General features: G+C 53.9%; 9 protein-coding genes across 9 annotated transcripts; 5 read left to right on the plus strand and 4 right to left on the minus strand.

Moving 5' to 3' along the window:
- Window positions 1-606: 606 nt before the first annotated feature.
- Window positions 607-1,417, plus strand: CORC01_01500 (uncharacterized protein; the record flags this gene model as incomplete). Its single annotated transcript, XM_022613155.1, has 4 exons — window positions 607-769; window positions 834-1,049; window positions 1,115-1,225; window positions 1,287-1,417. Coding segments are annotated over 4 exons (621 nt in total), but the record flags the coding sequence as incomplete, so codon positions are not given.
- A 1,790-nt stretch (window positions 1,418-3,207) lies between these two features.
- CORC01_01501 (fungal specific transcription factor domain-containing protein) lies at window positions 3,208-5,721 on the minus strand (the record flags this gene model as incomplete). The annotated part of the gene is made up of 1 exon (XM_022613156.1): window positions 3,208-5,721. One exon carries the CDS (start codon window positions 5,719-5,721, stop codon window positions 3,208-3,210), a length of 2,514 nt encoding a protein of 837 aa, XP_022480255.1.
- A 1,060-nt stretch (window positions 5,722-6,781) lies between these two features.
- Window positions 6,782-8,701, plus strand: CORC01_01502 (thiol-specific monooxygenase; the record flags this gene model as incomplete). Its single annotated transcript, XM_022613157.1, has 4 exons — window positions 6,782-6,836; window positions 6,954-7,179; window positions 7,250-7,841; window positions 7,904-8,701. 4 exons carry the CDS (start codon window positions 6,782-6,784, stop codon window positions 8,699-8,701), a joined length of 1,671 nt encoding a protein of 556 aa, XP_022480256.1.
- A 953-nt stretch (window positions 8,702-9,654) lies between these two features.
- CORC01_01503 (glutathione S-transferase) lies at window positions 9,655-10,808 on the plus strand (the record flags this gene model as incomplete). Its single annotated transcript, XM_022613158.1, has 3 exons — window positions 9,655-9,666; window positions 9,722-9,874; window positions 9,942-10,808. 3 exons carry the CDS (start codon window positions 9,655-9,657, stop codon window positions 10,806-10,808), a joined length of 1,032 nt encoding a protein of 343 aa, XP_022480257.1.
- Window positions 10,809-14,729: 3,921 nt separating this feature from the next.
- On the plus strand, window positions 14,730-15,557 carry CORC01_01504 (uncharacterized protein; the record flags this gene model as incomplete). The annotated part of the gene is made up of 1 exon (XM_022613159.1): window positions 14,730-15,557. The coding sequence occupies one exon, from the start codon at window positions 14,730-14,732 to the stop codon at window positions 15,555-15,557; it is 828 nt and encodes a 275-aa protein (XP_022480258.1).
- Window positions 15,558-16,072: 515 nt separating this feature from the next.
- On the minus strand, window positions 16,073-17,023 carry CORC01_01505 (feruloyl esterase B; the record flags this gene model as incomplete). Its single annotated transcript, XM_022613160.1, has 1 exon — window positions 16,073-17,023. One exon carries the CDS (start codon window positions 17,021-17,023, stop codon window positions 16,073-16,075), a length of 951 nt encoding a protein of 316 aa, XP_022480259.1.
- Window positions 17,024-17,767: 744 nt separating this feature from the next.
- Window positions 17,768-18,970, minus strand: CORC01_01506 (uncharacterized protein; the record flags this gene model as incomplete). The annotated part of the gene is made up of 1 exon (XM_022613161.1): window positions 17,768-18,970. The coding sequence occupies one exon, from the start codon at window positions 18,968-18,970 to the stop codon at window positions 17,768-17,770; it is 1,203 nt and encodes a 400-aa protein (XP_022480260.1).
- Window positions 18,971-21,082: 2,112 nt separating this feature from the next.
- On the minus strand, window positions 21,083-21,232 carry CORC01_01507 (uncharacterized protein; the record flags this gene model as incomplete). The annotated part of the gene is made up of 1 exon (XM_022613162.1): window positions 21,083-21,232. The coding sequence occupies one exon, from the start codon at window positions 21,230-21,232 to the stop codon at window positions 21,083-21,085; it is 150 nt and encodes a 49-aa protein (XP_022480261.1).
- A 654-nt stretch (window positions 21,233-21,886) lies between these two features.
- CORC01_01508 (uncharacterized protein) lies at window positions 21,887-24,804 on the plus strand (the record flags this gene model as incomplete). The annotated part of the gene is made up of 3 exons (XM_022613163.1): window positions 21,887-21,987; window positions 22,085-24,374; window positions 24,430-24,804. 3 exons carry the CDS (start codon window positions 21,887-21,889, stop codon window positions 24,802-24,804), a joined length of 2,766 nt encoding a protein of 921 aa, XP_022480262.1.
- Between the last annotated feature and the right edge of the window lie 1,366 nt (window positions 24,805-26,170).

Consider the following 26,170-nt stretch of genomic DNA (forward strand, 5'->3'; position numbering starts at 1 on the left):
CCTGGTGTCTTTAGACTCCTTACCCTTTTTGGAAGTTTATGTCGGGCTAGTTCCGGCCCCCGTACGCGCACTATCCCCTCCGCGCCTTGTCTTTCCCCCTCCCCGCTCCTTCGGCTTCTTATGCGATACGCCCTTCGGACAGCAGAACGGCGTCAAAAGAGAGGTTCTCAACACTGGGGCACTCTGACGTGATAGCAGCTGCCAAGCCCATAGTCAAGGCCGCTATCTTATGTATGAGAAATCGCGGCTTTTCGTGAATCCTTGCTGAGAACCGCAAGGGTGTCCATTTTCAGACCGCTTACTCAGGACCCAAGACAAGATGGTTGACTTTGTAAACATCAACGGCGCCCGTCTGGCATACCGCATAGCCGGACCAGAGAACGCGCCGCTCATGATCACGCTACACGGCGGTCGTGGAATGGGTACACTCGTTGAAATCTCACGTGTTATGAGACAGGCCTGCTGACCAGAAGCTCGCCCTGTCTAGGTGATCATAAGTCCGACTTCAAAATCTACAGCCAACTAAGCGACAAAATTCGAGTTCTTTCTTTCGATTATCGCGGGCATGGCCAGAGCTCTTTGACGAAGCCTTACACCTTTGAGCAGATTGTTGATGATATCGAAGGTGTGAGGCAGCATTTCGCTGGAGATGACCAGGTCATCATCTGCGGCGGCAGCTTTGGCGGGTTTCTGGCCCAGCACTACGCCATCAAATATGCCCCAAACGTATCACATTTGATTCTCAGAGGGACTGCGCCGTCTCATCATCGTGAGTTATGGAATCTGCGCCACCTTGTGAGGGCTGAATGTTGACAACCTAATCCTACCACCAGACGAGGCCGGTGCGATCAAGACCTTAGAGGCGAGGATACACAAAGTCCCTAGCTTCTCTGTCGACATGTTGAAGAACAAGGTGTTTGGTGCATATGAGAGCGATCGCGAATTTCAGTTGATTTACTTCGCCATGATGCCGTTATATAAAGAGACGTTTGACCCTGATGCAGGATTGAAGAGCAATCTGGACGGAGTGTACGTTGCCGAGTCCCACAGTAAGTTATCGCACAACGCGGATCTGCGTTCCAATCAACGCACACCCAGTTGACAATTCACTCAGATGATCTCTACTCTGAGAAAGAGAAATACTTTGACTATACCGAACAACTATCTCAAATAACAGCCAAGACTTTGGTAGTGGTCGGTGACAAGGATTGGATCTGTCCTCCGGGTGAGAAACTTACTCCCAGCGTTGTGAGCATCTCGGCTGAAGCTGACTTGAAAATTTGCAGAAAACTCCAAGTTGATTGTTGAAAGAATCCCTGATGCCAAACTCCTGTTAGTTGAGGGTGCCAACCATGCTGTACATGCTGAAAAGCCAAATGTGGTTCTAAGAGAGATTCGGAAGCACTTGAGCATCTAGAGTCACTGCCATCCTGGCTGCGGAGCGCGGTTCATATAGTCCTACCTTATGATGTTCCTTAACCAATACGCGATGACAGTACGAGTCGAAGGACCTCGGCCGAGAGTTTTGGGAACATCTTCTGTTCTAGACGATAGGTTTACAAGTACCTCTTCATATACTATGTGGACGTGGGCATTATTTCTGCGCCCATCACCTCTTTCCCGGTATCGTTTCATTCTCTTCAGTAACGCTATGCTGTACATCTCTTGTGGCTTTGATAATTTGCCATGTTCTCTCCGCGTCATCGTCATGGTTACTTTTATGGCTTTCGTTGTCTCTGGCTCCTCCAAACATCGCAATTCCCAGTTCCGTTTCGTACATCGGCCCTTGTTACCCCTTACCCTGTCCGAACGTCACGATATTGGTATCGCCTGAGCGATTGTACGGCTCCTGCGTGCTGGTGGCCTTGGTGGTATTGGTGGCACTGGTTCAGGGTGACGATCAGGCCGGAACCGTTCATCAGGAAGGAGAGTCGTATCTACCCTCACGGGATCCAGAGAGAGGCTTTTTGGTTCGTGATGCGCATAAGGGTGATGCATATGCTGGATTTAATGAAGCACAGGCTGCTGGCGTAGAAGTTTTCCAGATCAAGAGCGTCGCGACGTCTTTGATGATCGCAGTCAGCAATTCCCGGTTCATCAACACGAACATACAGCATCTTCGTAGCAGCGTATGAGGAGTGCCCCGCCGATAGGCAGGCCTTACTCATCGGTCGAGGTGCTTCTTTGTACTAGTGAAGAATCATGATACATTATTAGAATAGGAATACCTTTGTGTACGTTTGATAATGGCAATCGATTCTGAATGGCAGTCATCTATCCTTGGGCCGTCCGGGGATATTCACTCCATCCAGACGCCATTTTATTTATGAGCAGGGCGGCTATACTGAGTGTGATCAAGTCGCCGGAATGATTGAAGAAGTTGATTGGTATTAGCAACTCTGTCATCTCTCCTGGATCTACGAGGGTACGTAGATCTTGTCAGCCCATTCGGATACCTTCAATCACTGCCTCGAGACCTGGACCTACTTGATGGTACTTCGGGAAACTGGATTGTTTGAAAATGTCAGCAAGACTAGACGCTGACCTGATTGCAGACGCCCCTCTTTGACCAAAAATTATGCCGCGACCGCCTGCCAGCGGACGACCTCGCCAATGCAATGTTCTCGTTCCTGACGGAGGAGCAGTACGGCAATGGCAATGCCCTCGAGATCATGATGGTCGGCAGCAAGGAGGAACCCAATCTCCACACCAAGGGGGCGGCTTCCTTTTGGTAGAGACCAATTGACGCGAGTACGATATGAGAGTTACTTCCCCTTTGCCAAATACGTTTTAAGCTTCCCCTGCTCTCTCACCGTCCTCACCCAAGCTCGTTCAATGGCGCCGTGGACTGTGTTTCTTGTCTGTTTTCTGCTTGAGCATGGTCCCTTGCCTCGGTAGTGGGCAAGTTATTAACCAGGCCACGGAACATGGGCCGGTTCTTATCACGAGGAATGACCCAAACAGACCCTAGTAACATCCAGGTTGAAAGCCAAGGCCTCCATCTTCCACATTGGGCCAACCATGATGCTAATACCTCACCACATCTTGAAACATAATCGTGACAGGAAAGCAGAAAATGACTGAAGAATTAGAGATGCCAGTAAATTCAAAACTCTATTTGCCGCTACAACGCATGAAGGTATCTAAACACGGAAACAAATGAGCAGCCGTCTAGCCGGCTACGCGAGAGACAGAACCGATTTCACATCAAAGAAACCCCAGTTCCAACGATCCCCAGCCGTAGTCCATGGCCGACTCGTCATTCCCCACCGCCGTCGAATGCCGCGTAGGCCCCGTCGGCGAAAACGCAGTCTGGCCCCTGAACCCCGCGGGCGCCGAAGGCTGCCCGCCGCAATCGTCGGGAAACTCGTGAAAGGCGTAGCACGTCGACCGACCGAGGACCTCCTGCATCAGCGCAACGAGCCTCGTGATGAGGGGCCGGACCATGGCCTGGTACGACTCCCTGGAAGAAAATGGCCCGCCGCCGCCGCCACCGCCGCCGCCGCCGTGCCCGTATACGTTGGCGTTGTTGCTACCAGGGAAGTGCAGCGTCGTGTACCCGTTATTGGGCACGCCGGAGATGAGGCCCATGAACTGCCGAAAGACCTGGGCAGCCTGCCGCGCGTGGTCCCAGCCCCCCGGGAAGGCCTCGAGGATGCTCACGATGACGGCGACCTCGTCGCGGGCCGAGAAGGATGTGCATTCCGCGGCGCAGGCGATGAAGCTGTGGATCAGGACCAGGCCGACGGGCAACAGGCGGCACAATGTCACGCGGTTGAGCGGGAGCTGGCGCTGCTGGAGGAGGACGGAGGTCGACTGGAGATGTTTCTGTGCGAAGCGCAGTAGTTCGACGGCCGAGACGATGGAGCCGCAGGAGTTGAAGTGGCAGGGGTAGTGCAGGAGGAGCAAGAGGTGGTAGTACCGCGCGCTGAGCCAGGTGACCGAGTTGTGGATGGGGACGTTGTCCGGCTCCAGCGGGGAGACGAGGCAGCCGTTGCTGTACCAGTTTTCAATCTCGGAGCGTATGTTTTGCACAATGGCGCGCCTGTCGGCCTGCGAGAGCGCGGCAACCTCGGACTGTTTCCGGGTGTGGATCTGTTTGAGGATGCGATCCTCGAGCTGCCTGAGCTGGATGACGTGGCGGTTCGTCTGGAGGATGGAAGCGAAGTGCTGGCGGTCCGGGGACGCGAACTCTTCGATCGTGAGGCCTGGCAGGGGGACATCGACGTTCTCGTCGATAAGGGCCACGGGGAGACCTAGGGAGATGGCCATCATACGGTCTAGGACGTAGATGCTCCAGAACAGACGGTGGCGTAATTCAATGTCCATGGCCGAGAGGTTCTTGTCCTCGGACGATCTCCTGCTCAGCCCGAGGAGCATGGCCTGGCGGGAGACGATGCCTGCTATAGACCACGTCGAGATTCCCTTTGGGTCGAAGAGTGAGTAGAGAGCCACCAGGACGAGTATCTGGATCGATTCGAGGTCCTCCCTGGCCAGACACTCCTGGATGATGTCGGCGTACGCCACGTCGAACTTGGACGCCGTGTCGTTGGGTATCTGGCCGGCCCGTTGCAGGGTGGTGCACCCAATCGCCATGATGAGGTAGAGCAGCGTGGAATCGGCATCCCTGCGCCGCTTGGACGAATCGCCCAGAGACTCGAGGTTCCGCAGGACTTTGGTCCTGTTGACGAATGGATAGGCCCGGTTGACGTTGCGGAAGTAGGCGTCGACGAACCTTCGAGCGATGGCATCGCGGGGCAGGCTTGAGGACGTGAAGCCCTCTCCGTCGCGGAGACTCTCGATGCCGAGGATCCTTCCGGGCTCCGGTGCCGGCTGGAGCAGAGCTCGCATGTGATCATTGCCCCTCGACGATGATGATTCCGTGTCTAAATTCACCGCGAGACTCCTCTGATCAAAAAGAATAGACCCCGAGGTCCCGAGCGGTTGCTGGTGCACGGCAAACGTGTCCCGCGGATCCCCCCGATTGCTCTCGGCACTGATAATAGACCCGGGCGTGGTTCCGTTCGCCACCGGCGTGACCGGGTGAATCTCCAACGGCTGGCCCACGGCCGTAACCGTAGTAGCAGCCGGCGAAGATCCCAATACGGAAGCGATATCCGTACCCGTATCCAGGGTCTCGACACCGGGGACGCCGCCGGCGATGGGGAGGTTTTCGTTGATGAAGCGCGTCAGCCATTCGATGCGGGCGCGCAGGTGGTGCGTCTGGGCGGCGGTGGAGGCGGCGGGCGTGGAAAAGGAGCACTTGTGTCCCGCGTTGGCGCACAAGGTGCAGATGGGAAAGGTGCGGCTGCACTTCTTCTTGAAGCTGCGGCAGCGATCGCAGGCGGGGATGTCGCGGGCGACCTTTGGAGAGGCCGCCGAGATGATGGACGACGACGACGGCGCCGCTGCTACTGCGGAAGCGGAGAGGTTGGCGGCAGTAGTGACTGCGGTCGGACTTTGACCCGTCAGCGCCGGTGAGATTGGCCCTGACGGCGGCGCTGGGGCCGAGGCCGAGACTGAGGCCGCGATGGCTGCTGCAGACGATGAGACATCGGGGAAGACATCCGGAGCTCCCGGGTGGGCTGAGGACGAAGATATTTGGGGCGGTGGAGGGCGTACTGCGGGAGGAGAAGCCGAGCGACGCAGGGCTGGCGAGGATGGGGATGTCTGTCGGACGCGGAAGCGGTGGATGTTGGATCTGATGTGTTCGGGCGACATTGCGACGGTGGAATGGGATGGGACCAGACCAGACGGCGAGAAGCCGACGTAACGCCCGTTTCGTGTCGGGAGCTGTCGGGGGGAGCGCTCGCTCGACACGTCGCATACAAGACCGACCGATTATTCGGCTGGGAGGGAGGGATTGACGAGAGCGAACTGAGTCGGGAATCTCTCCGCTTGTCACCTTGCTAAAATTGCTCAATGGATCATCGCCTGCAGGCCGAGAGGGACGGGATTCTTCAGCGGCTGTGTGGCTTCATGACTACGGGCTGGCTTAGGTTGGCTCGTTTGTTGCGTGATATCCAATTTTGCAAAGAGAAAACGTCAAGTGTCAAAAAAATAAAAATAAAAATCTCTTCTCTCCCCTCCCCAGCGTCGCAACGAGGCTGTCCTACCTTATTTCTGTTCTGCCCAGGTCGCTCTTCGCGCAGATCCAATCCTCGTCCACTAACTGAGAGAGAGTCCTTGAACCGGCCGGCAATGAACGACCAGGAAGACGAGTAATTACCACTAATACCATTTGGTTTACCGATGGTGGCAGACCACGGCTCAAGCGGGCGCAGAGCACGCCATTACCACAGGCTCTTCAGGGGTGACGAATGAGAATCCTTCTGAGAGCGATTCTTCTGGTTTAGCTGGCCCCGTTTGGCCCCGCTGTCGGGGATGCCTCATTCGGAGTTAATATTTCCTCATAAATTTTGCTCTTCGTGTTGACGGGCAGTGAGGTATAAGGGGGGACGGCAATTGGGGTTTTGCTGTGGTGTGATCTGGCATCATCACAGTCGGCAAACGAGAGCTTCAACTAAAGCCATAACTTGACAACGGGAGGCCAGCCAGACGGAGCCAAACGGGACCAGAAGAAATGGTAGGCAGATGACTTGCATGAGAAATAAATGTTCATCCCAAAAAAAACTCCCTGGAACGCCTATGATCTCCCCCCCCCCCCACTCGCCCAGTTCCCCGACCGACTCGCACAAACACTGCCAAACCTGGCGCTGGCGCTGGCGCCGTCGGGCCACGTCCGACGTGTGCTGGTGGCCGTTCCTTTTGTCGCCATTACATGCACGACCCGGTGGGCCGTTGGTCCGACACCAGCAGCATATCGGCGAACCAAGGTTCGTCCCGACTCTCGTCAGCCCGAAATCTGAAGATCTGGAAGTGTAAATCGACTGATGGTTATGCGGAGTAAAAGTACAAATCTCTCAAAATAGCCACTCACTCGTTCCATAAAGTCGAGTCTTTTCGAGGCCGTCCTCCTTCTCGTCCGAGGACTTCATCGGTGCTGCCATACAGATACTTCTCAATACCACCGATTTCTCGTTTTTCCACGACCCCTCCTCGCGTCAACACCCGGTCAGGCTCCGCCGCCATCATGTCGCCCATGTATCTAGAGGACAAGCTTAACATTGACCGGGTCGCCGTCATCGGCGCCGGGCCGTGCGGTCTGGCCGCCGCAAAGTAAGCCCGCAGATCCATCCAGCTCACATCCCGCAAGTACAGCAATTATACTTACTTGCACGTTTGACAGGTACTTATTAGCGGAGAAGAAGTTCTCCAAAGTCCAAATATTTGAGCAGAGAGATACCGTCGGCGGCCTCTGGACATACAGCTCCTTGAACGTCATTGACGGTGACTTCAGCATTCCCAGGACACAGCCTACCGAGAACCCGGACACGGCCATCGCCGTCGACGGGCACGATGCCAAGCAGTTCGTCTCTCCAGTGTACGACTACCTGGAGACGAATATCCCCCACACCCTCATGAACTACTCGGATACAAAGTTTCCCTCAGACGCCTCGCTTTTCCCTTCCCATCAAACGGTGAAGAAGTATCTGGAAGACTACGCCAAGGAGCTGAAGCCCATCATCTCTCTGTCGACGCAAATCCTGTCAGTCAGGAAATCGTCGAGCGACAAGGAGGTCTACTGGGAGATCGAGAGCCGGGACCTCAAGACAGATGAGACGAGCAAGGCGCGGTTCGATGCTGTCTTCGTCGCGAGCGGACACTACAACGACCCCTTCATCCCTGACATCCCAGGCCTTGCCGACTTCGACAAAGCACACCCGGGCTCCATTTCACACTCAAAGTTCTACATGAATGCCGCGCACTACGAGGGAAAGGTAAGATGAACCATGAGCTTACCCCCGAATCTTGGCCAAAGTCACTCACAAATCCATCACAGAAAGTCATCATCGTCGGCAACTCAGCCTCCGGCATCGACCTAAGCGCCCAAATCTCAACAGTCTGCAAGCTCCCCATCATCGTCTCTGAAAAGACAGTCCCCAACACCCCCGCCGAAGACCGCTCCTCGTGGGCAAAATCGGCCCCAGAAATCCTCGAATTCATCCCCGAAACCCGCCAAGTCCGCTTCGCCAACGGCGTAGTCGAATCGGACATTGACAGCGTCGTCTTTTGCACGGGCTACTTTTACAGCTTCCCCTTCCTCCGCAACCTCTCCCCGCCCGTCGTCACAGACGGCGCCTACGCCCGCAACCTCTACGAGCACCTCCTCTACATTGACGACCCTACGCTCGCTTTCGCCGGTATCCCGCAGCGCATCGTCCCCTTCCCCGTCTCCGAGGGCCAGGCGGCGTACGTTGCGCGCGCCTGGGCGGATCGTCTGCGTCTGCCGAGCCTCTCCAAGATGCGGGAGTGGGAGGCGCGGATGCTGAAAGAAAAGGGGGAGGGAAAAATACTGCATAACCTGGCGTTCCCCAAGGACCTGGAGTACATCAACATGCTTCACGCGCGTAGCTTGGAGGCGGAGAATAGGCCCGCCTTGCTGGAGAATGATGGCGTGGGGAAGATGCCGCCATTCTGGGACGATGAGAAGCGGTGGACGAGGGAGCGGTTTCCTTTGATCAAGATTGCGTCGAGGAAGTTGGGGGAGAAGAGGCATGAGGTTACGACGTTGGAGGAACTCGGGTTTGATTACAAGGCTTGGAAGGCTGGGCTGGACGAGGAGGGGAAGCTGCTATGAGGTGGGTCTCCTTATCTTGTGATACCTTTGATGTAGCAAACGATGAGACTCCGTTCAGACTTGAGCCAAAGGTTTAGAATAGATACCTTACGATAAAACGTTGCTGCGCGTTTACTAAAAAAAGAGAGACTATCGTAGAGAGACACCAATGTCGGAGCATATCCTTAACTCACTGACGAAGCTAGAGAGAGGCTCTTGACAATCGAAAGATGTATTACATCGTGCATGCTCCAGTCTGAACCTGAGTTCAATTTATCCAGTTACCTTCGCCCCTTAAGAATAGGAATATTGGAGCATGTCTAGAACGGTTTATTGGGAAGGCATTCTAAGTAAGTGTTGAAAAATCCAAGGCATTGGTTAAGCTGCACTTTAGGCGTCGACTGCTGAAAGGAATTGTTCCTGGTTCTAAATCACAATCTTTGCTATCTCGCGATAAAGGGTTATAGCCGGTGCATAGTACTTAAGCTAAAATCAACCCGACTTGAAGTGGCCTAAGCTTATAAAAAGTAGTCTGGTAAAGGGGCTTATCCTGCTGCATTACAAAGGCTTATAAACTACATTACGGATATGGACTGAACTTTTGGACCAAAGAGGAAGCTGACAAATGGGCCTCCATCCCAATTACACCTGTTACCGCGGGCCATAAACGCTCGGAGTTCCGAGCCGCGCGGGACTGATGCAGCATTCTAGAGCGGGGAAGCTGATGAAGTCTATTTTTACGTCATCTTTTATTTTGCAGAACGACGTCTGCTCCATTGTTGCGCATCCTCATTGGTAAAAGCAATCGCTGCACTATAAGACCCCTCATCATGCCACAGCTCAGCATAGTTTAATTCTCACCAGTTTTTATCATACTACGTGGCATTCGTACATGAGATCTAGCATTGCCAATCCGTCAACTAAGGGACCCACTTGATCAATACTTCAAAAACCTTATTCTTGACAAAGTGAACATGAGTGAAGAGGTGAGTAAGCTTTAATTCCTGACGTTAACAAAAGTCCTTGCTGACCAGCTCCTAGCAGAACGATCCCATCCGATACAAGCCCGGAAAGGGCGGAGGCTTCGAGCGCACCGAGGCTCAATTCCGCAACTTCATTTCGAAAGATGCCAACTCCAAGTTCCCAGCCGAGAAAGGTCGCTATGCACTTTACGTCAGCCCGGGATGTCCATGGGTGAGCACTCTAACTTCGCATGATAGCCAAATGCACGTCTGAACAAATGCTAACGACACAAATTCAGTGCCACCGTGTCATGATCGTCCGCGCTCTCAAACGCCTCGAGGACGTCGTGGACCTCTACATCGCCGACATGGGCATGGGCAAAGATGGCTGGCACTTCACAGACAGCCCCGAGGCAGCCAAGCTCGGCGTCCTCCCTCGAGACCCGGTCTACGGCTTCAAGACCATCAGGGAGCTCTACCTCAAAGCGAGCCCGGGCTACGACGGCCGCGTCACGGTGCCCGTGCTCTGGGACAAGACGGCGCACACTCTTGTCAGCAACGAGTCCAGCGAGATCATCCGCATGCTGTACACCGAGTTTGACCATCTCCTTCCCGAGGCGGATCGCGAAGCGAGCAGACCGGGCGGGGGGCTGTATCCGGAGGCGAAGCGTAAGGAGATTGATGAGATTAATGAGTGGGTATATCACACGGTCAACAACGGCGTATACAAGAGCGGGTTTGCCTTTACGCAGTCCGCGTACGAAGAAAACGTCGACAGCTTGTTCAAGTCTCTGGATCGTCTGGAGGATATTCTCAAGGACCGGCCTTTCCTTACCGGAGACCACATTACCGAAGCCGACGTTCGTTTGTTCCCGACCATTGCTCGGTTTGACGTCGCCTACGTGCCGATCTTTATGTGCAACCTCGGCACGATCCGGAACGATTACCCGAATCTGCATCTTTGGTTTAGGAGGCTGTACTGGGATCAGAGCGAAAAGACGCACGGCTCCTTTTTCAGCACGACGGAGACGTGGGTTTCGAAGTTTAAGGAGGGGTACGGCAATGGAAGGACGAGGGTCTTGGGCATCACTGGGCCGCTTGTCATTCCGAAGGGTCCTCGCGTCCTGGTCCACGAGCTGAAGGATGAGGAGAAGTTGGAGGAATGAGAAAGCTCGTGAATTCCGAGATCCAGAATCAAAATTTCAAAAAAAAATTTCTGTGGTTGCTTCTGTCGGTGACTGAACTTTACGGGACATTTGCGAGTCGCGACTGTAGATGACCCCAGCTGCCAGGCTACTGATTACATTCAGAAGTTCCTTGCTATTGTGAATCTCCATCAATAAGTATCGTGACAGCCTCCCAGTTTGCCGCAGTCCCCGGCCGGGCCTGGTCAAGAGACTTTACCTTGGTTTAGGCTTTTCGGCATTAAGAAAAGTTCCGAACTGTGCATCTCATTATACTCGGGGAAAACCAAAAGCTAGCCAAACTTAACGGGCAGAATTCATGACCGCGGCGGTGCAAGCGTGATAGGAGCTGGGACAGTCAGCACGCAGCGCGGGTTTGGGACAGGCTCCCTTAAACTAGCAACCGCCTACATCCAACGGACGAAAGTGCCGTGCAAAATGAGTAAAATCATCCCCCATCTGCTCATCTTGAAGTGGCAAGACTCAATCCAGTCTTCTAGGCTAGGAGACAGGTGCTTTGCGCCCGATATGAGGCGATGAGAGGGACTGAAGCCCGGTAGGGGTTGATAATCAGCCTTGGTCTGCTGAAGTTTCTAGGAGAGAGTATTATACACATCAGACGCTTTATATTTCTCATTATCTATAAACAGGCACGACATGCTATAGTTTACTAGTCCCCTGGATTGGGCCCCTACCTACGTTAAGCAAGCTGCTCGACCATAGCACCTACGCGGTCGGTTAGACAAGGCATTTTCGATAAAAACTGTTATTTTGGTTCCGAAAAAAATTGAAGTATTCACTCTTTTTATAAGCGTAGCTTGTTAATGAAACCTACCTATCCTCACTGAGTTCTCTTAGGATCGACTATAAAGGGATCAACGTACTACTCTCTCCCTCTTTCTTCCTGGCTACCCGCGCTGGAAAACCTTAAGCGAGGTTGCCACTTTATGTTGGGTTTGCTAGAACACCACATCAGTCTCTTAGTCCCGTATGTTCTGAGTTATTCAGCCGATCGTGCCAAGCCCATAGGGTTCGAATGGATCGTCATAAACAAGGTTCCGGGCGAACCTTGGGCTGATGTCTGGAAAGAGATTCCACTCTCAGCAAAGGCACAAGTGGTTCGCAGCGTTGCTTTGTTTTTCTCCGACACACTCAAACACCAACTACAAGGTATTTTCAACATCTTCCCGATCATGGACTCAGATCAAGATTCAGCTTCTTCCAGTTTTGATACAGAAGGGAATCCCATTGAATTACCCTGTTTCTCTGCGACAACCGGGGCTGCTAGCCAGAGGCCTCCCGAGACCTGTGGGCAGTGTGATAGAGGCGATGACCCATCCGCAGATGTTGAGATGTCGTCTACACCAAGCTACAGCCTGACTAGGTGGCCATATTCAAGTCAAGCCAACATCAGAGGGACTCTGATACGGCGGTTTATCATGTAATGACCCATTTATGATGCGTAGAATCATGAGGCGATTGGATGACGTGGATTCGGGCGCTGAAGGGACCGATGGCCTTGAAGAACGAATATGTAGTGGATTTAATCGTTGAGAGACCTATCATTCTGATGGTAAATTGAAGCTTTTCGATCTCCTTGGTCCTAAGTTCCCTTGTTTTATAATTTTAGAAGACGATCAAAGCATTGAGGCTACTGTCGGGTTTTGGATTTGATGCATTTGAGATCTTCTTGTCTCGCTACTATGAATGATGCCCATTGATTCCTCTACATCAATCGCCTCTCTGGACCTTGCGTTACCATCCGAAAAATTACGCATAGTATTTTTTTTTTAGAGGCAGCAAGATCTCGTTAGAGGGATTCAGATGGTGAAACAGGCGCCATGGTGACCTAGACACAGACTAGGACAGCACTGAAGTGTGCCATGATGCTATATCAAGTTGTAATCAGCTTTCAACCGACTGAATATAGTATTTTTGCCAAGTGAAACTATGCCCTTCAGCTTTTCTACATCGACGCCAGGCGCCCGGACTTGATTCAATCGATCATGACAGACCTTTGCGAAAAATTGAAGCTTCAGCGGCCCTGACCGCTTCACATCGTCCATCAACTCCTCACATAGACAAGAGGGCCCCAAGAATTCAGCATTGGCATTTCAAGAACAAGAGAATAGGGAGCGCGATACGTCATCTCCGGAAAGGGCCAGGCGAGAGACTTGCCCCCAAAAGCCACAAGATTCAGAGTCTAGGTCCTTGTACGCTATGAAGAGTACCTTAGGAGACTAGCGAGAAGACTATTGTCCGCCAGCCTCGCCAAAGGTGAAGACGAGTCGACAGGGGAGTCCGGGAGTCCTCTCCAGGAAAAGTTCCACCACAGAAACTCTTAGAGAGGTTCTCCCTAGGGTGGAAGAGATTGAGAATGTGATGCTTGTGAATGTAGTTGGTCAACGCAGCGCTTAGCTTCTTCATAGCCGAACGACATTTGTCGCCCCAGATCGCACGTCAGATGTAGCAGTCAAAAGGTCATCAAAGTTTTGATATGGTTTTTTGAAGGGTCTTCTTGCATTCTGTCAAAAACTTGCTGGCGTCCCTTGCGAAATGAAATTTTGCTGTCTTCGACACTGGATAATCCGGGTGATTCACAGCGACGGTACCGAGGCGTGAAGCCAACAGCAAGTGCATCACTGTGGCATCGTCGTAGGCACAATGGAGCTTTTTGGCAAGCTTGAATCAGAGAAAGTTACTGGGACTACAGTTTGAGAATACATTCTCAAAGAATTAGAGAGCGTCCTGCTCCAAGGGACCAAAGCGAATCGAGGACCGGGACCGTGTAGGTCGAGCGTTCATCAGCGCCAGAGGTGACGCTGCTGACTTCTTACTTATAGCCGTCAAGAACACGCACTCTTCCAAGTGTGTTAAATGTTGTGTGTTTTAGAACGGGGTCGGTCGCAGCTATCGCTTTGGTTGCTTCCACCGATGTCAAGGAGGGGCTGTTCTCCTCGTCAACAGAGGTTTCATAGCTTTGGGCCGCAACCTGGAGAACATGACTGGTGGTGTCTGCGCCTTTCGCAATATCTCTGTCGGCGACTGCATCGCTAGCTCATAGGCAGGTCCTTTGAGCACTTGATCGTGGATCGCGTGCATGTCACGCATTCGTTCGTCGATCGACTCCATCGGTGGGAGGCGCGGCAGGTCGTGTGATTGTCTCGGAACATGGCTGGTTGTGGAGTAACTTCAAGTAAGACCCAAACGGTTGCGCAGCTCTCGGACCATGGATGATGAGGAAGGGAAAGGGAAAACGGCAAAGTATTACATGGAGCTTTCAGCCCGGTTGAGGGCGGGGGAGGGTTCCTTTTCAAACAGAAGAATTAGAGATGGTCGCCAGAGCAACTTATTATCGCTAGTACGACGTATCCCTTAATCGTGCACGAGAGTCCCTACCCACTCATTTAGTTTCGAGCTTAAGAGGAGCAAGTACGGTCCGAATTGGCCACTAAAAACCTTCGGACCGAGAGTTTATTAAACTGAAATTGACAGCTAAACGCGATAGAATAGCTCAATCCATTGAAAATAAGATGTTCCAGACAGACTTTCAACTCTCAGACGACCTTCTCTAGGTATCATGTACTATTATGTACGAAAGCTGTTCACGGAGAAAGGGGGAAAACAAGTCTCAAGCCATCCAGCAATCAGGCGCCAGACCTCTCCGGCGGTAACATTTCGCAAAATTTTTACCCATAGTTAATTGCACTCATCGGTTGCGAGTAAGTACTAGGTCGAAAGTCTACCATACTACGCCGTCCTTCACGCCTTCGTTCAAATCCAACACTACACCATGGAAACGTTTGTACTGTCACAGTCACACTTACTTCTTCTTGTCCCCACAGAGCATCTAGTCAGTCCGCCCGCTCACAGACTTCGAATTCTCGTCGATTTGTGATCACAATGTACGAATCATCGCTGCATGAAAAGGAAAACAGAAGGAGATCCCCCGAACATGAGGGGCAACAGAAGAGTGCCCAAGACACGAATGATAAACACCGGTGGTGGTCCTCTGAACAACTGCAGTATATACCACTAGACGACTCGGGCGTAAAGGGGGACGCTGAAGACATATGGGCGCAAGAGCTGAGAAGGAGCAAATCGTCCCTCTGGAGATGGCGCTGTGCCACTGCGCTACTCTCAGTGGCCTTGATCGCGTCCTGTCTCCCAGTCTTCACGCCAAGGTCCATTCGAGAAGGCTACCCCCAACCAGAAGAAGGCGAGGAAAACAATCTCAAATGGATAAAAGAAGCCGAAGTCGCCCAAGGACACTTTTGGTGCGGCAATTCGACCCTCGAAGCCAAACGCAGAGGCTGCGCCTTCAACAAGCTCCACAACAGATGGATGCATCCGGCCTGCAGGCACGACTTTGAGTACGCCAGACGGGCCGTCTTTGAAGCCCTGGGCCTGGGTGAGGACGAGAAGCCGACATTCCACTTCTACAGGGACGACGACGGCAAACCGGGGGCTGAGATCTCCGACGACGAGCTGGATCGGTCCGAGATCTTGATGCCGGCTTGGACGACTGTCGGGCACCATATGACACACTGCATGTATCTGCTGCTGCAGGCCGCGGCGGCGCTCAACCTTGGCACAAAGGCGGATATGGTTGTTCATGCTTGGGAGCATGCGAAGCATTGCGCCACGGTTGTGCTTAATGAGACGAAAAAGGCGCCGGCTTGGAATGAGGTTGCGAGTTTCGGACATACGCAGTCTGGTGTTTGTTGGTAGCCAATGGAGGATGAGCTGCCGTAATTTAGCTCGACACTGACCCTGGGGTTTAGTTACGTAGAATCCTCCCACTTGCCTAGGGAATGTATCTTGAAGCCACTCAGGTACTTTCTTGGCCATGTGAGTGATAACAGGTAACTATGACTTCAATTCGTCTTGGAATAGAAACGATATCCCCATTCTTGTTGTTCATGTTCCAAATGGGGCAGGTGTGGGGTCACAGCTTTCCAGAGCTCGTCCAATATGCTGAGCCGAAGCAATGATATTGGAGACTATATTTGAAGGAACCTCTTACCCTCGAATACCAAGTTAACCATATCTGCGTTAAGTCCACAGCGGAAAATTTCACGCATAACTCGTAAATACTAAGTAACTGGATGAATCATCATGAGCCAATGACAACCCCCACGTCATTAGATGGTAATTAAGTAGAACTTGACATATCGAGCTCGAAATCCCCTAATTTTTGGTTGCACTTCGATACATACACAACCTCCGGGCTGTCGAGTGTTCAACTAACCGCGCCTCTTGACGGAAGACCTCGGCACAGGCAACGACTTGCGCGAGAAGCAACTCTTCCCAACACAATCCAAATCAAAGAACCTGACAACCTCATCAGGCTGATCAGGAATATTATGATCAATTCCATGCGCCAAAAATGCCTCAAAAAGCCCCCTCGCCCCATAAACGCTCTTCGTCCATCCTTGCACGGGGTCATTCTCAACAACCTTCGTCGGCGTGCCCCCCACACCCAGCACCGTAGTCCACATCTTAATCTCCTCATAGAAATTCGTCACATTCACCACATTATCCACATCCCCATGCAGGACCTGGAACTTTGGCCTCGGCCCCGCGTAACCGGGGTACGCAGCCTTCACGATGGCCGCCCACTTCTTCCCGGTATGCGTGATCCGCCCGCTCGCGCAATCATCAGACCACACGGCGAACCCGTCGGCGGCATAACACCCAAACGGCACCCCGGCAAACGCCGCGCCCGCCGCAAAGACGTCCGGGTACGCACCCACGAGGACGTTGGTCATCATCCCGCCGGAACTGGTGCCCGTGACAAACACCCGATCCGGATCGACATTGTAGTTGGCAATCGTCCAGCGGACCATGCTCACGATGCCGAGCGAGTCGCCGCCGCCGTTGTGGGAGAGCGTCTGCGGCGAGGAGACGTCCCAGCAGTAGTCTGCGGTCCAGGGGGTGGAGGGGTATATGGTGATGAAGCCGAGGTCGTCGGCGACGTGTCGCCAGGGCTTGTTGTTGAAGGCCTCGGTTGCGTTGCCGTGGCACCAGTGCGGGAAGACGAGGAGGGGCGCGTTGGGGATCAGGGAATCGGGCACGTAGAGGTAGAAGGAGACGTTTGTGGGGTTGGGGCCGAAGTCGCCGGTGATGTGCTGGAGGGAGGCGGCTGTTGTCAGGGTTGGGAGGAGGGCTGTTGCCCAGGCTAGAAGGGAAAGCATTTTTGAGGGGATTTACGGTGGCTTTTTGTCACACAATTGTGATCTGGGAAAGATGCCAAGGGGATGGAACATAAATTATTCTTCAGATGGACTCTGAGCTGCTTCTTATGTGCTTTCAAAAGAGCTACCCCGGCGACCCCGCGATGCCGGGCGTACGGCTAGAGGAAGGAGCAACACATGATGCCTCTTCGTAGTGCTTCATTTTCACTGGTCGATATGACATGGGGTTTTGGTGAGGTTGCATTTCTTGCGCGTGGTTGGCGGGGATGTTGTTGTAGAGGAGATCGGGGGTGGATACTGACCATGGAGGCTCGTGCCTCCGTTTCCTAATGGGGGAATGTGGAGTCGCGGCAAGCCGGCGAGCCGGGTCTCGTCGGTGCGACAAGTCCGAGAATACGGGTTTCCTGGTTGAGATGTCTTTGGAGTCGATGGTGATCAAAAACTTTACTTATTGGAAGGCTTGAATGATGAGTCAATTGGAAGGTTCATCCCGGTACTGTTAATAGGAGTTAATAGTTAGATCTCATATCTCGATGGCTCGACATCGTCAAGTTTGAGAACCATCACCGGATTCACCATAGCTACCTAGGTGCTGTTCGCCAAATACCCTTTGATTTTGATTGACCAAGAACTCCATACGACGCAATATCTGCCCTATTGCACGATATTATGTCAATTGTCGGCCAAGCCAAGTCTATGTGCCGTTCTACCCCCTTCCTCTATTCCCGTGAAGCGACTCGTCCCTTATTTTCTCTTGGCGAATGAAGAAGCAGTTTTCTGGACCTTTGTCGGCGGTGCCGCCTCCGCGTCGCTGTCATCATCCTCATCCGAATCCTCAACATCATCGTGATCGACCTCGTCCTCGTCAACGACCTCCTCGCCCGAGCTCTCGTCCTCCGCCGCAGCAACCTCCTCATCATCGTCTTCGTCATCCGAGTCGCCAACGAAGCCATTGACAGCAGACACCTCCTCATCGTCGTCGTCGTCTCCCAAGAGCGCATTCCTTGAGCCGTTGGCCGCCTCGACGTCCTCCTCGCCCTCAACGTAGATGGCGCCCTCCTCCTCGTCGTCCTCCTCGTCAGCGTCTTCGAGCTGTCTCGCGGCGTCACCCCTACGTGGCCGTCCGTTCCTAAGCTCCATCTGCGCGTGCAACATGTCCAGCTTGCCCTTGAGGGCGAGCAGGCTCGGGAGACCCCGCGAACGCTCGCTGAGAACCTTTTGTAGCGCGACTAACCGTTCCAGGGCCTTGGGTTGGACTGCCAACGCGCCGCCGTGTACAATGAGCGTCCACTTCACCCAGTCCATGAGGCTGCCCGCGCGACCGGGCCGTCTGTGGAATCTGGCAGAGAGCTTCGTGAGGAGGATGCCGGCAAGGCTGCTGTCGAGGCGCTCGATCGTCTGCTTAATACCTTCGGGCTGGGTCGTCTGCAAGCAGTTCTCGAGGAGATCGGTGTCGTCGGTCTTGAGCGCCTGGGTGAGGACGGTGCTCAGAGAGGATAGCGACACGGGCTCGAGGCCCTTTCTTGATGACTGCGAGACGATGGCCTTGCTGGTGTCTTCTTGTTGCGACAACATGGCGGGAACGTCAATCGTGCCGCGGATCAGCTCGCCAAAGGTGGGCGACCCTGCCTCTTCCTCGTCTTCTGCGCCCTCGGCATCGGCCTTGGGTTGTGTGGTTTCTTCGGCGGCGTTGCCGTTCACGGCTTCCTTTGCGTCGCCGGCCTCGGCCTCGGCGCCGTCCATCTCCTCGTCGGAAGCATCCTCGTCGCTGTCCTCGCCGGAAGAAATTTCAATCGCCTCGTTGGTGTTGCCCTTCAGCGCGGCTTGCAGAGAGTCTGTCGCAGAGACGGCCGCTCTGCTCTCGTCAATTGTGGTCTTGGAAGCTTTGGGAGTCGACTTGACGACAGGGGCCGTGAATTTGCCGGATGATCTCCGCCTTGAGGACATGGTGACGGATGGGGGTATCTCGAGAGAATGGGGTGGTGGGAAAAAGGTGGGAAAATGGTGATCAAGGTCCTCTCATCCAGCAACGACAGACCGGCTTGAACTTTTTTTTTTCTGCCGCCTACCGATTTTTTTTCCCGGCTCGATGCACACGACCGCCTGCAGAGGGGAGTGCTGACATAATGATTGAAGGTGGGGCTGTGTTTGATCGAGTACGGTGGGGATCTCGGATGACGGAAGGACCTTTTGCCGGGTAATCCTCAATTACTTAGATAATCAGACGGTCTCGAAGAGCGTATTCGAGCTCGAAAAAGGCGGCTGCGAAAGTCATTCAGCGGCCATGTCGCAATTGATTCCGCGGGTTCCTTGGCTCACGGCTTCTCGATGCAGTCGTATTTCGGCATTGGGTCTCACCCAGTTTGTCTAGACTCGAAGACCTCGTGCCGTAGACGCGGGTTCCAGGTTGCGTCAAGCAAGCGGCGATACGGCTGTGCGCCAACCAGGCTCGTATGGAAGCTATTCGCGAAGGTGTAAAAGCCTCAGGCTAACTGGACGCCGGACCATCAGACGTTGACAAGCTCATAAGCAAACGAAAAGGTGATTGGTGCATGATAGCTGGTGCCCAGCTGCCGCGATCCAGAGCTCTGCGCCGCAAGGAGTACTTCTTCTTGATTGGCCGACATGATTCTCAGGAAGGCTTGGTCCCGTCTCTCTGTGCTATGCCAGATTTGTCTCATCATCATCCACCCTCCAGATATAATTGGTGTAATGGGATGCAGCTATCCCTGTCGCATGCCCTGGCCAGGGTAAAATGGTCGAGCTCCGACTGGGGTCAACGCGACTTGGCGGGTTCCTACAAATAAGAAGTGGCCCCGAATTCTGAATTCCGCGCTTCTGATGCAGAAAAGTCCTGGAAAAATCCAAACAAGCCTGACAGTAGTCATCTGATCTGTCACGAGACCACCCAAAAAGCAGAGCCCTCGGCGGAGAATGGTTACTCTGAGCTTCTCTTTTTGATCGGGATCACTCCGGTACGTACCGATTTTGTTTCCCGTCGCATCCAACAAAGCCAATTCTCTTCTATTTTCATTCTGAGCTGCCACCAAACACGCCTCACAGTGTACCTTGCATCGGTTGCGTCGCGTCCACAACGTGCTGGGCTGTTCCTCCGGTGTTTGCATCTCCCGTAATCTCGTCTTCCTACTTTTACGGCGGTTCTTCATCCGAGTGAGGCGCCACTGCATTGGAATCATTATTGTATATCCTGAAATGAGAAAATGTGTTATTGCACGGCATCACTTCATAACCTACGAGTTTGATGTCGCGGCCCGCTTGGCTCCTGCTGCTTGGAATCTGTCGCGATGGCTGGCATTTGTTGTGCTGTCTCTCCATGCCATTACCCACCTGCTTCGCTCACTCAGCACTCCACCAGCCTCACGCATCTCTTACACGATCGACAAGCTCAGCCACTCAGGCTTTCCATGATGGCGATGCTAACCATTGAGCCAGGAAGCGAAAAAGAAGAGCAAACCTAAAGGCAAGAATCGCAAACGCGCCTCGACACCTTGCGGTGAGTCTACACTTTATACAGAGCGCCAACCATGCATCCTCCTCGACCGCCAGAATTTCAATCCTTCCCGTCTCGCATCACGCATTCAATATTTCCCACGTCCTACGCGGACACGGTCCACATCGCATCCCGGCCCCAGTCACATTTCCCAGCCTCGCGCGTTTAGGCCAGATCCGGGAGCCCAGCAAGCATCTCATTGGCTGGTGCCTCCACAGCGTGCATAAATATGCATTTTATGTCACCTTGTGGCCCCCTCCCCCCCGGTCCACCCTCGTCTCCTTCAACTTGCTCTTCCAACCATTTCCTCGCAAATTCACGATCTCTTCCCTCTTTTTTTTCCCAACTGCTCCCGCCTTCCTCCCCTCGGACCTCTTTCCTGCCTGACCTCTCTGGCTTCAACCATCCACACCCCCAGCCGTCGATCATCCAGGCGCACTGGCCACCACCTCTCTCGCTCTCTCACTCCCTCTTCCCTCTCTGACCTCCCCGTCCCTTCCCGCCTCTTTCTCTCGTGGTCTGTTGGCTTCCTGCCCAACGCTACGCCACTACTTTTTTTTTTTTCTGCCGCTGTTTTCAGGCTGCACCCCCTTCTGAAGCAGGCCCCCTCGCCAGTCGCGAGTGCGCGCCCTCCCCCCCGATAAGGCCAGATAACCGGCTGTCCGGGGACCACCCTTCCCAAGCTCGCTCTTTCTCATAAATAGGACGCGCCGCCATCTCGGCCCAAAACCACTGACGTGCACGCGATTTCCTCCGCCCAGGTCCCTCCACCTTCCCGTATCGCCAAAAAGTACCACACGGCACTTACCATCCGCGACGCGACACGGCCGGATTAACCATTTCGCCCACACCACTGTCGCCGCAACCGACGATCACCTCAATTTGCGACAACACCATATTATCAATTGCGCATCGTCCGTCATCGCAGACGCATTCTTGATTCTTCCCTCGGGTGTTTCGCGATATTTCTGGTACCTCCATCTCCCGCAACTGCTGTCATCAGTCCTGCTTGCTTCGCGCCTGCAGCCAAACACCGCGACGCACCTCTAAGGTTCCTTTCACCATCGCGTCGACTCCTTCCTCGCAGCTGTTCCTACCCCGGCACGGCCATCCGCGACCCGAGCCATCGAAGCGATTGTAACCGCTTTGCGCGCGACAATTCCAGAGTCGTAGGATACTGTTGGCGCATATATTATCACTCGAATCTGGGACAACAAAGTCCTGCCCTCGACGTTATACAATCCGGTCATTGTTCTACATCTCGCCATCGCCGTAATCTAACTCTACCTGCGCGCGTCGCTACGTTCATGTTGCGTCGCGCACAGTAAACCTGCCCTCATCTCAATCATCATATGGCAGTCATGGCGTCGCCTCAATCAGAACGCGCCGTCTCGGATCAGAAGCCGACCGAATCCACACCAGCAAAGGATGAGAGCAAGCCCGAAACCAACGGGTGAGTAGTAATTGAATTTGTTGCGCGCTGGGCTTCATCGGTTCATTTCGCTTCGCGTCCCACGAAGCCCGATTGCTGACAACTTGCCACTCCACAGCCACGCTCCGCCTGCTGAGAAGACCTCTAACAAGGCTGATGAGCCCGCAAAGTCACCCAAGGTTAACGGGAATGGCAAGCATAATGAGGAAGTCAAGTCGTCTTCCCATGCGAAAGTGAGCCCTTCCAAAGAGAAGGACACCGAAAAAGAGGAACCAGCCAAACCGTCACCTACACCGGCCGTCGAATCCTCCGTTAAGGCCAAGTCCGCAGAACCTGAGCAGGCCAAGGAAAGCAAAGAACCTAGCAAGTCTCTGAGCCCACCACCTGCTGAGTTATCTCAGGATGTCGACATGGCCGATGCGCCAGAGGTAGAGAAGGCGGAAAAGAAATCCGACGAGAAAGCAGAGGAAAAGTCAACCGAGACAGACGCCGAAGCCTCTGAGCCTGCGAAGACCGCGACGGAAACTAAAGACGTCGAGATGAAGGAGGGCGAGGAAAAGGTCAACGGGGCGAAGGATGAGTCGCCGGCGGCTGCCGTGGCTGCGGCTGGTCAAAAGGTAGATATCCAACCAGCAAGTTTGTCTCAACTCGCAATTGACAATGACAAGGACAAGCCTTCAGAGCCTGCGGACGATGACGTCCCAATGGCGGAGGCGCCATCAACCGTCAGCAAAGTTTCTCGGGAGAGAGAAGATGATGCCGATGCTGAGCCCGCTCCCAAGCGCGCAAAAACCGATTCGAATGATGGTGCTTCGGCTTCAGGAGCCATTGAGTCTTCCGTCGAGGTTAAGCCCCAAGGCGCGCAGGACGATTTGGCCAAGGGCGAATCGGCCCTCGAAGGTCTCCCGCTCTGGATCGACGCGGCGCGTGACCTCAAACCTCTGACATCTCACCAAACGCGAGAGTTCCGCAAGGTCTTGGCTGGTGTGAAGAAGACCAAACATGGTGCCCACTTCAAGGACGCAGTTGTCAAGATGTGGCCTAGCCTTGCCGAGAGCTATCTCATGCGGGTTAACAGACCTATGGATATAGGCGAGCTCGAGCGGGGCCTGCGCGACAACAAATACAAGAGCCTGCGTCAGTTAAAAGATGATCTCGGGTTGATCTACAAGAACTCGCTTACCTTCAACGGCGTCAACAATGAAATCACCTCCGCCGCTCTCAACGTCGTTAAGGTGGCCTGGGAGCGTGTCTCAAGTGTACCATCGGACGAACCCGCGAAATCGAAGCCTGTGCCGAAGCCCTCGCGATACTCCGAGTCTCGAACATCTGCCCCTCCGCCTCCTGTCCGCAGGCAGCCTAGTGTTGCTGCCACGAGCCCGCCGGCAAAGGCTGAGGCCGAAGCGTATGCTGTACCCCCTGGTGGCGTGCCGCAAGTCCGCCGTGCCTCGACACAGAATGACTTGGACCGACCCAAGCGCGCCATCCAGCCCACTAAGAACCGCGATCCGGATTATTCTGCCAAGAACTTCAACCGGAAGAAGTTGCCAATCGAGCTCCAATTCTGCTACGAGGTGATCAGCGAGCTGATGGATGCCAAGAACGCTCACTGCAACCTCGCGTTCCTGCATCCTGTCGACCCTGTCGCTCTGGCCATCCCCACCTATTTTACCATCATCAAGCGGCCGATGGACATTGGTACGATTATGGCCAAGCTCAAGAACTACGACTACCCGGGTATCAAGGAGTTTCAAACAGACGTCAAGCAAGTTTTCAAGAACTGTTACAAGTTCAACCAACCCGGCCAACCTGTCTACGAGCAAGGTCAACAACTCGAGCACGTCTTTAGGAGCCTGTGGTCCAAGAAGGAGCAGTGGATAACCAAACACACACCAGCCAAGCCAGTTTCCGATGGGTCAGGTCACGATAGTGAAGACGAAGTTGAGGAAGAAGAAGAAGCGCCTGTCCCCGCGGTTGATCCCGCGGTGGCTGCAACGATTGCATTCCTGGAGAAGCGTCTGGAGCAGGAGACGAAACAGTTGACAGACCTCTACAAGACGGCGGACCTCGCTAGTGACGCCGTCATCGACCTACAGCAGTCTTTGCTCACCACCATCCGGCAGCGCCTCATAGACGAGAAGGCCAAGCTTGTGACTGCGAAGCCTGCAAAGAGTGCCGCCAAAGCCAAGCCGCCAAAGCCTAGCAAGTCGAAGGCGACCGGCGCCCCCACCAAGAAGGCCGCTGCGGCCCCTGTCTCGAAGAAGAGCGGCGGCGGCGTGGCCAAAAAGGCCAGGCAACGTAACATGACCCAAGCGGAGAAGGATGCTATTGCGAACGCTATCAACGATCTTGAGAGTCCTCATATAGAACGTGCCATCGACATCATCAAGAAAGATACCGGTCAATCGGTAAGACAACCTTTGTCTTTGATCTAAATGAAATACCTACTTACGTACTCGACAGGAAAACAGCAGTGGCGAACTCGAACTCGAGATCGATCAACTTACTAATGAGGCGCTTCACAAGCTGTGGGATCTCTGCAGGAAGGCTTTGCCTAGCTTTGGCCAAGGCTTCGCCGCGGCTGCGCCAGCACGTGAAGCATCACCGGTGAACAGCGCGCCGGTCAAGTCGTCGGCCAACAAGACCTCCAAGTCAAAGAAGAACAAGCCCATGAATGCCCAAGAGCAAGAAGCTCGCATTGCCGAACTGGAGCGGCTTCGCAATATGTACGACGGAAAGGAACCGGGTGATCAAGAGAGACCCGGTAGCTCAGGTCGTGCGCACGAAGCTCCTGTCCACGAACATGACAGTGAATCTTCGGACTCGGAAGAGGAGTAGAGGCATAACGAGTACCAGCAATTTTTTGGAGTCCAAACCTTGATACGTGGAGAGGAGAGGACAAATCAATGCGCCTGTCACCCTAGGACGGGGAGTTGGGCGTTGTATTACCTGGCTTATTCCGATATGCCAGGGATGGCTCATATCGCGTGAGACGGAGCGGTATCTTGGGTGGACGCCTCCAGACCCGATGCCCGGGTACTCTCGGCCCTCGTTCGCAGATAAAGGACCGGGGTAGCCGTGCCCGTGGACGCCGCAGAAGACCTTGCGCAAGGAAGGCATTTGACATGTCCACCCAGCAGCCGGAGTGAGGAGAGCGTTGGTTTGCGGGCGTTGTAACTGTAAGCCCACTACAGAGCATCTTTGATTGCTAGCTAGCAGCCTTAGGGGAGGCTAGCCAACACTTGAGCTGTAGAATATGATGTATAATATCCTTCAACTCGTACGCTTCATGGCAGTCTGGGCTGCGGCACAGACCACGTGGCCATGTGTTCTGAGTCTATGACGAGAAGACTTGTTAAATTAGCAGGCGATATGAAGTTTGCATCCACAGTAGCGTCATGGGCGTCAGCCGCTTAGTACCGCCCAAGCCCATCTTCACATCTACGATCTTCATCGGCATGTGTTTCTATAGCATCGGGTGCGACGCGAAGACGGGTGGAGGTCGCATCCCATCCTGCTGTCTTGAAGGTGAGAGGACTGGGGCTTCGCTGCAGGTGAGGGCAGATGGCTTGCTCGTGTGGATGGATCAGCGCCAGCATCGTGATACCGGGAGTGCACCTGGGAGATCGTCGCGGTGACTCGTGGCCTGACTGTTTGGCGAAACTTCAGATTGGCCGTTGCGCAAATCATGACGCTGGTTCAAGGCTATGAATGGCTGGGGTGTCCATGTTTGGGGGGAGGGTCCGATGATGTGAGATTTAGCCTGCTTGCTATGGTCTCCCGACACAGGGTAGGCCATTGATGATTCGTGATGAGGAAAATGTGCGGGGCCGACGACGAGGAGGAGGAGGAGGAGGAGGAGGAGACAGAGGCGATAATACTGAGACTGTTACGGGGTTCAGCCTCGGGTGATGAGGAGAATTGAAGTGCCGGCCGGTCTGTCGGGGTGGGGCTCCAAAGACAGCGGGTGCCGGGGTGCACTCCGAGGTTTCACATCGTGGTGGAATTGGCCGGGTTGTGTGATGGCGACATTAAACATTTCCTTTTCTGGCATTGATGGGCACATCACTCACAACTCAACTGGGTGTTGAACCCAACGTGTCCCGCTACGATTGGACTGTTTCTGTCTTTGAAGTCGATCGAGTACCTACATGATATCCGTACATCCTGGGGATATCCGTACAAAAGACTCGTTTCCGACCCT

This window comes from Colletotrichum orchidophilum (assembly GCF_001831195.1).
Source record: "Colletotrichum orchidophilum strain IMI 309357 chromosome Unknown Scaffold_8.1, whole genome shotgun sequence".
Lineage (NCBI taxonomy): Eukaryota > Fungi > Ascomycota > Sordariomycetes > Glomerellales > Glomerellaceae > Colletotrichum > Colletotrichum orchidophilum.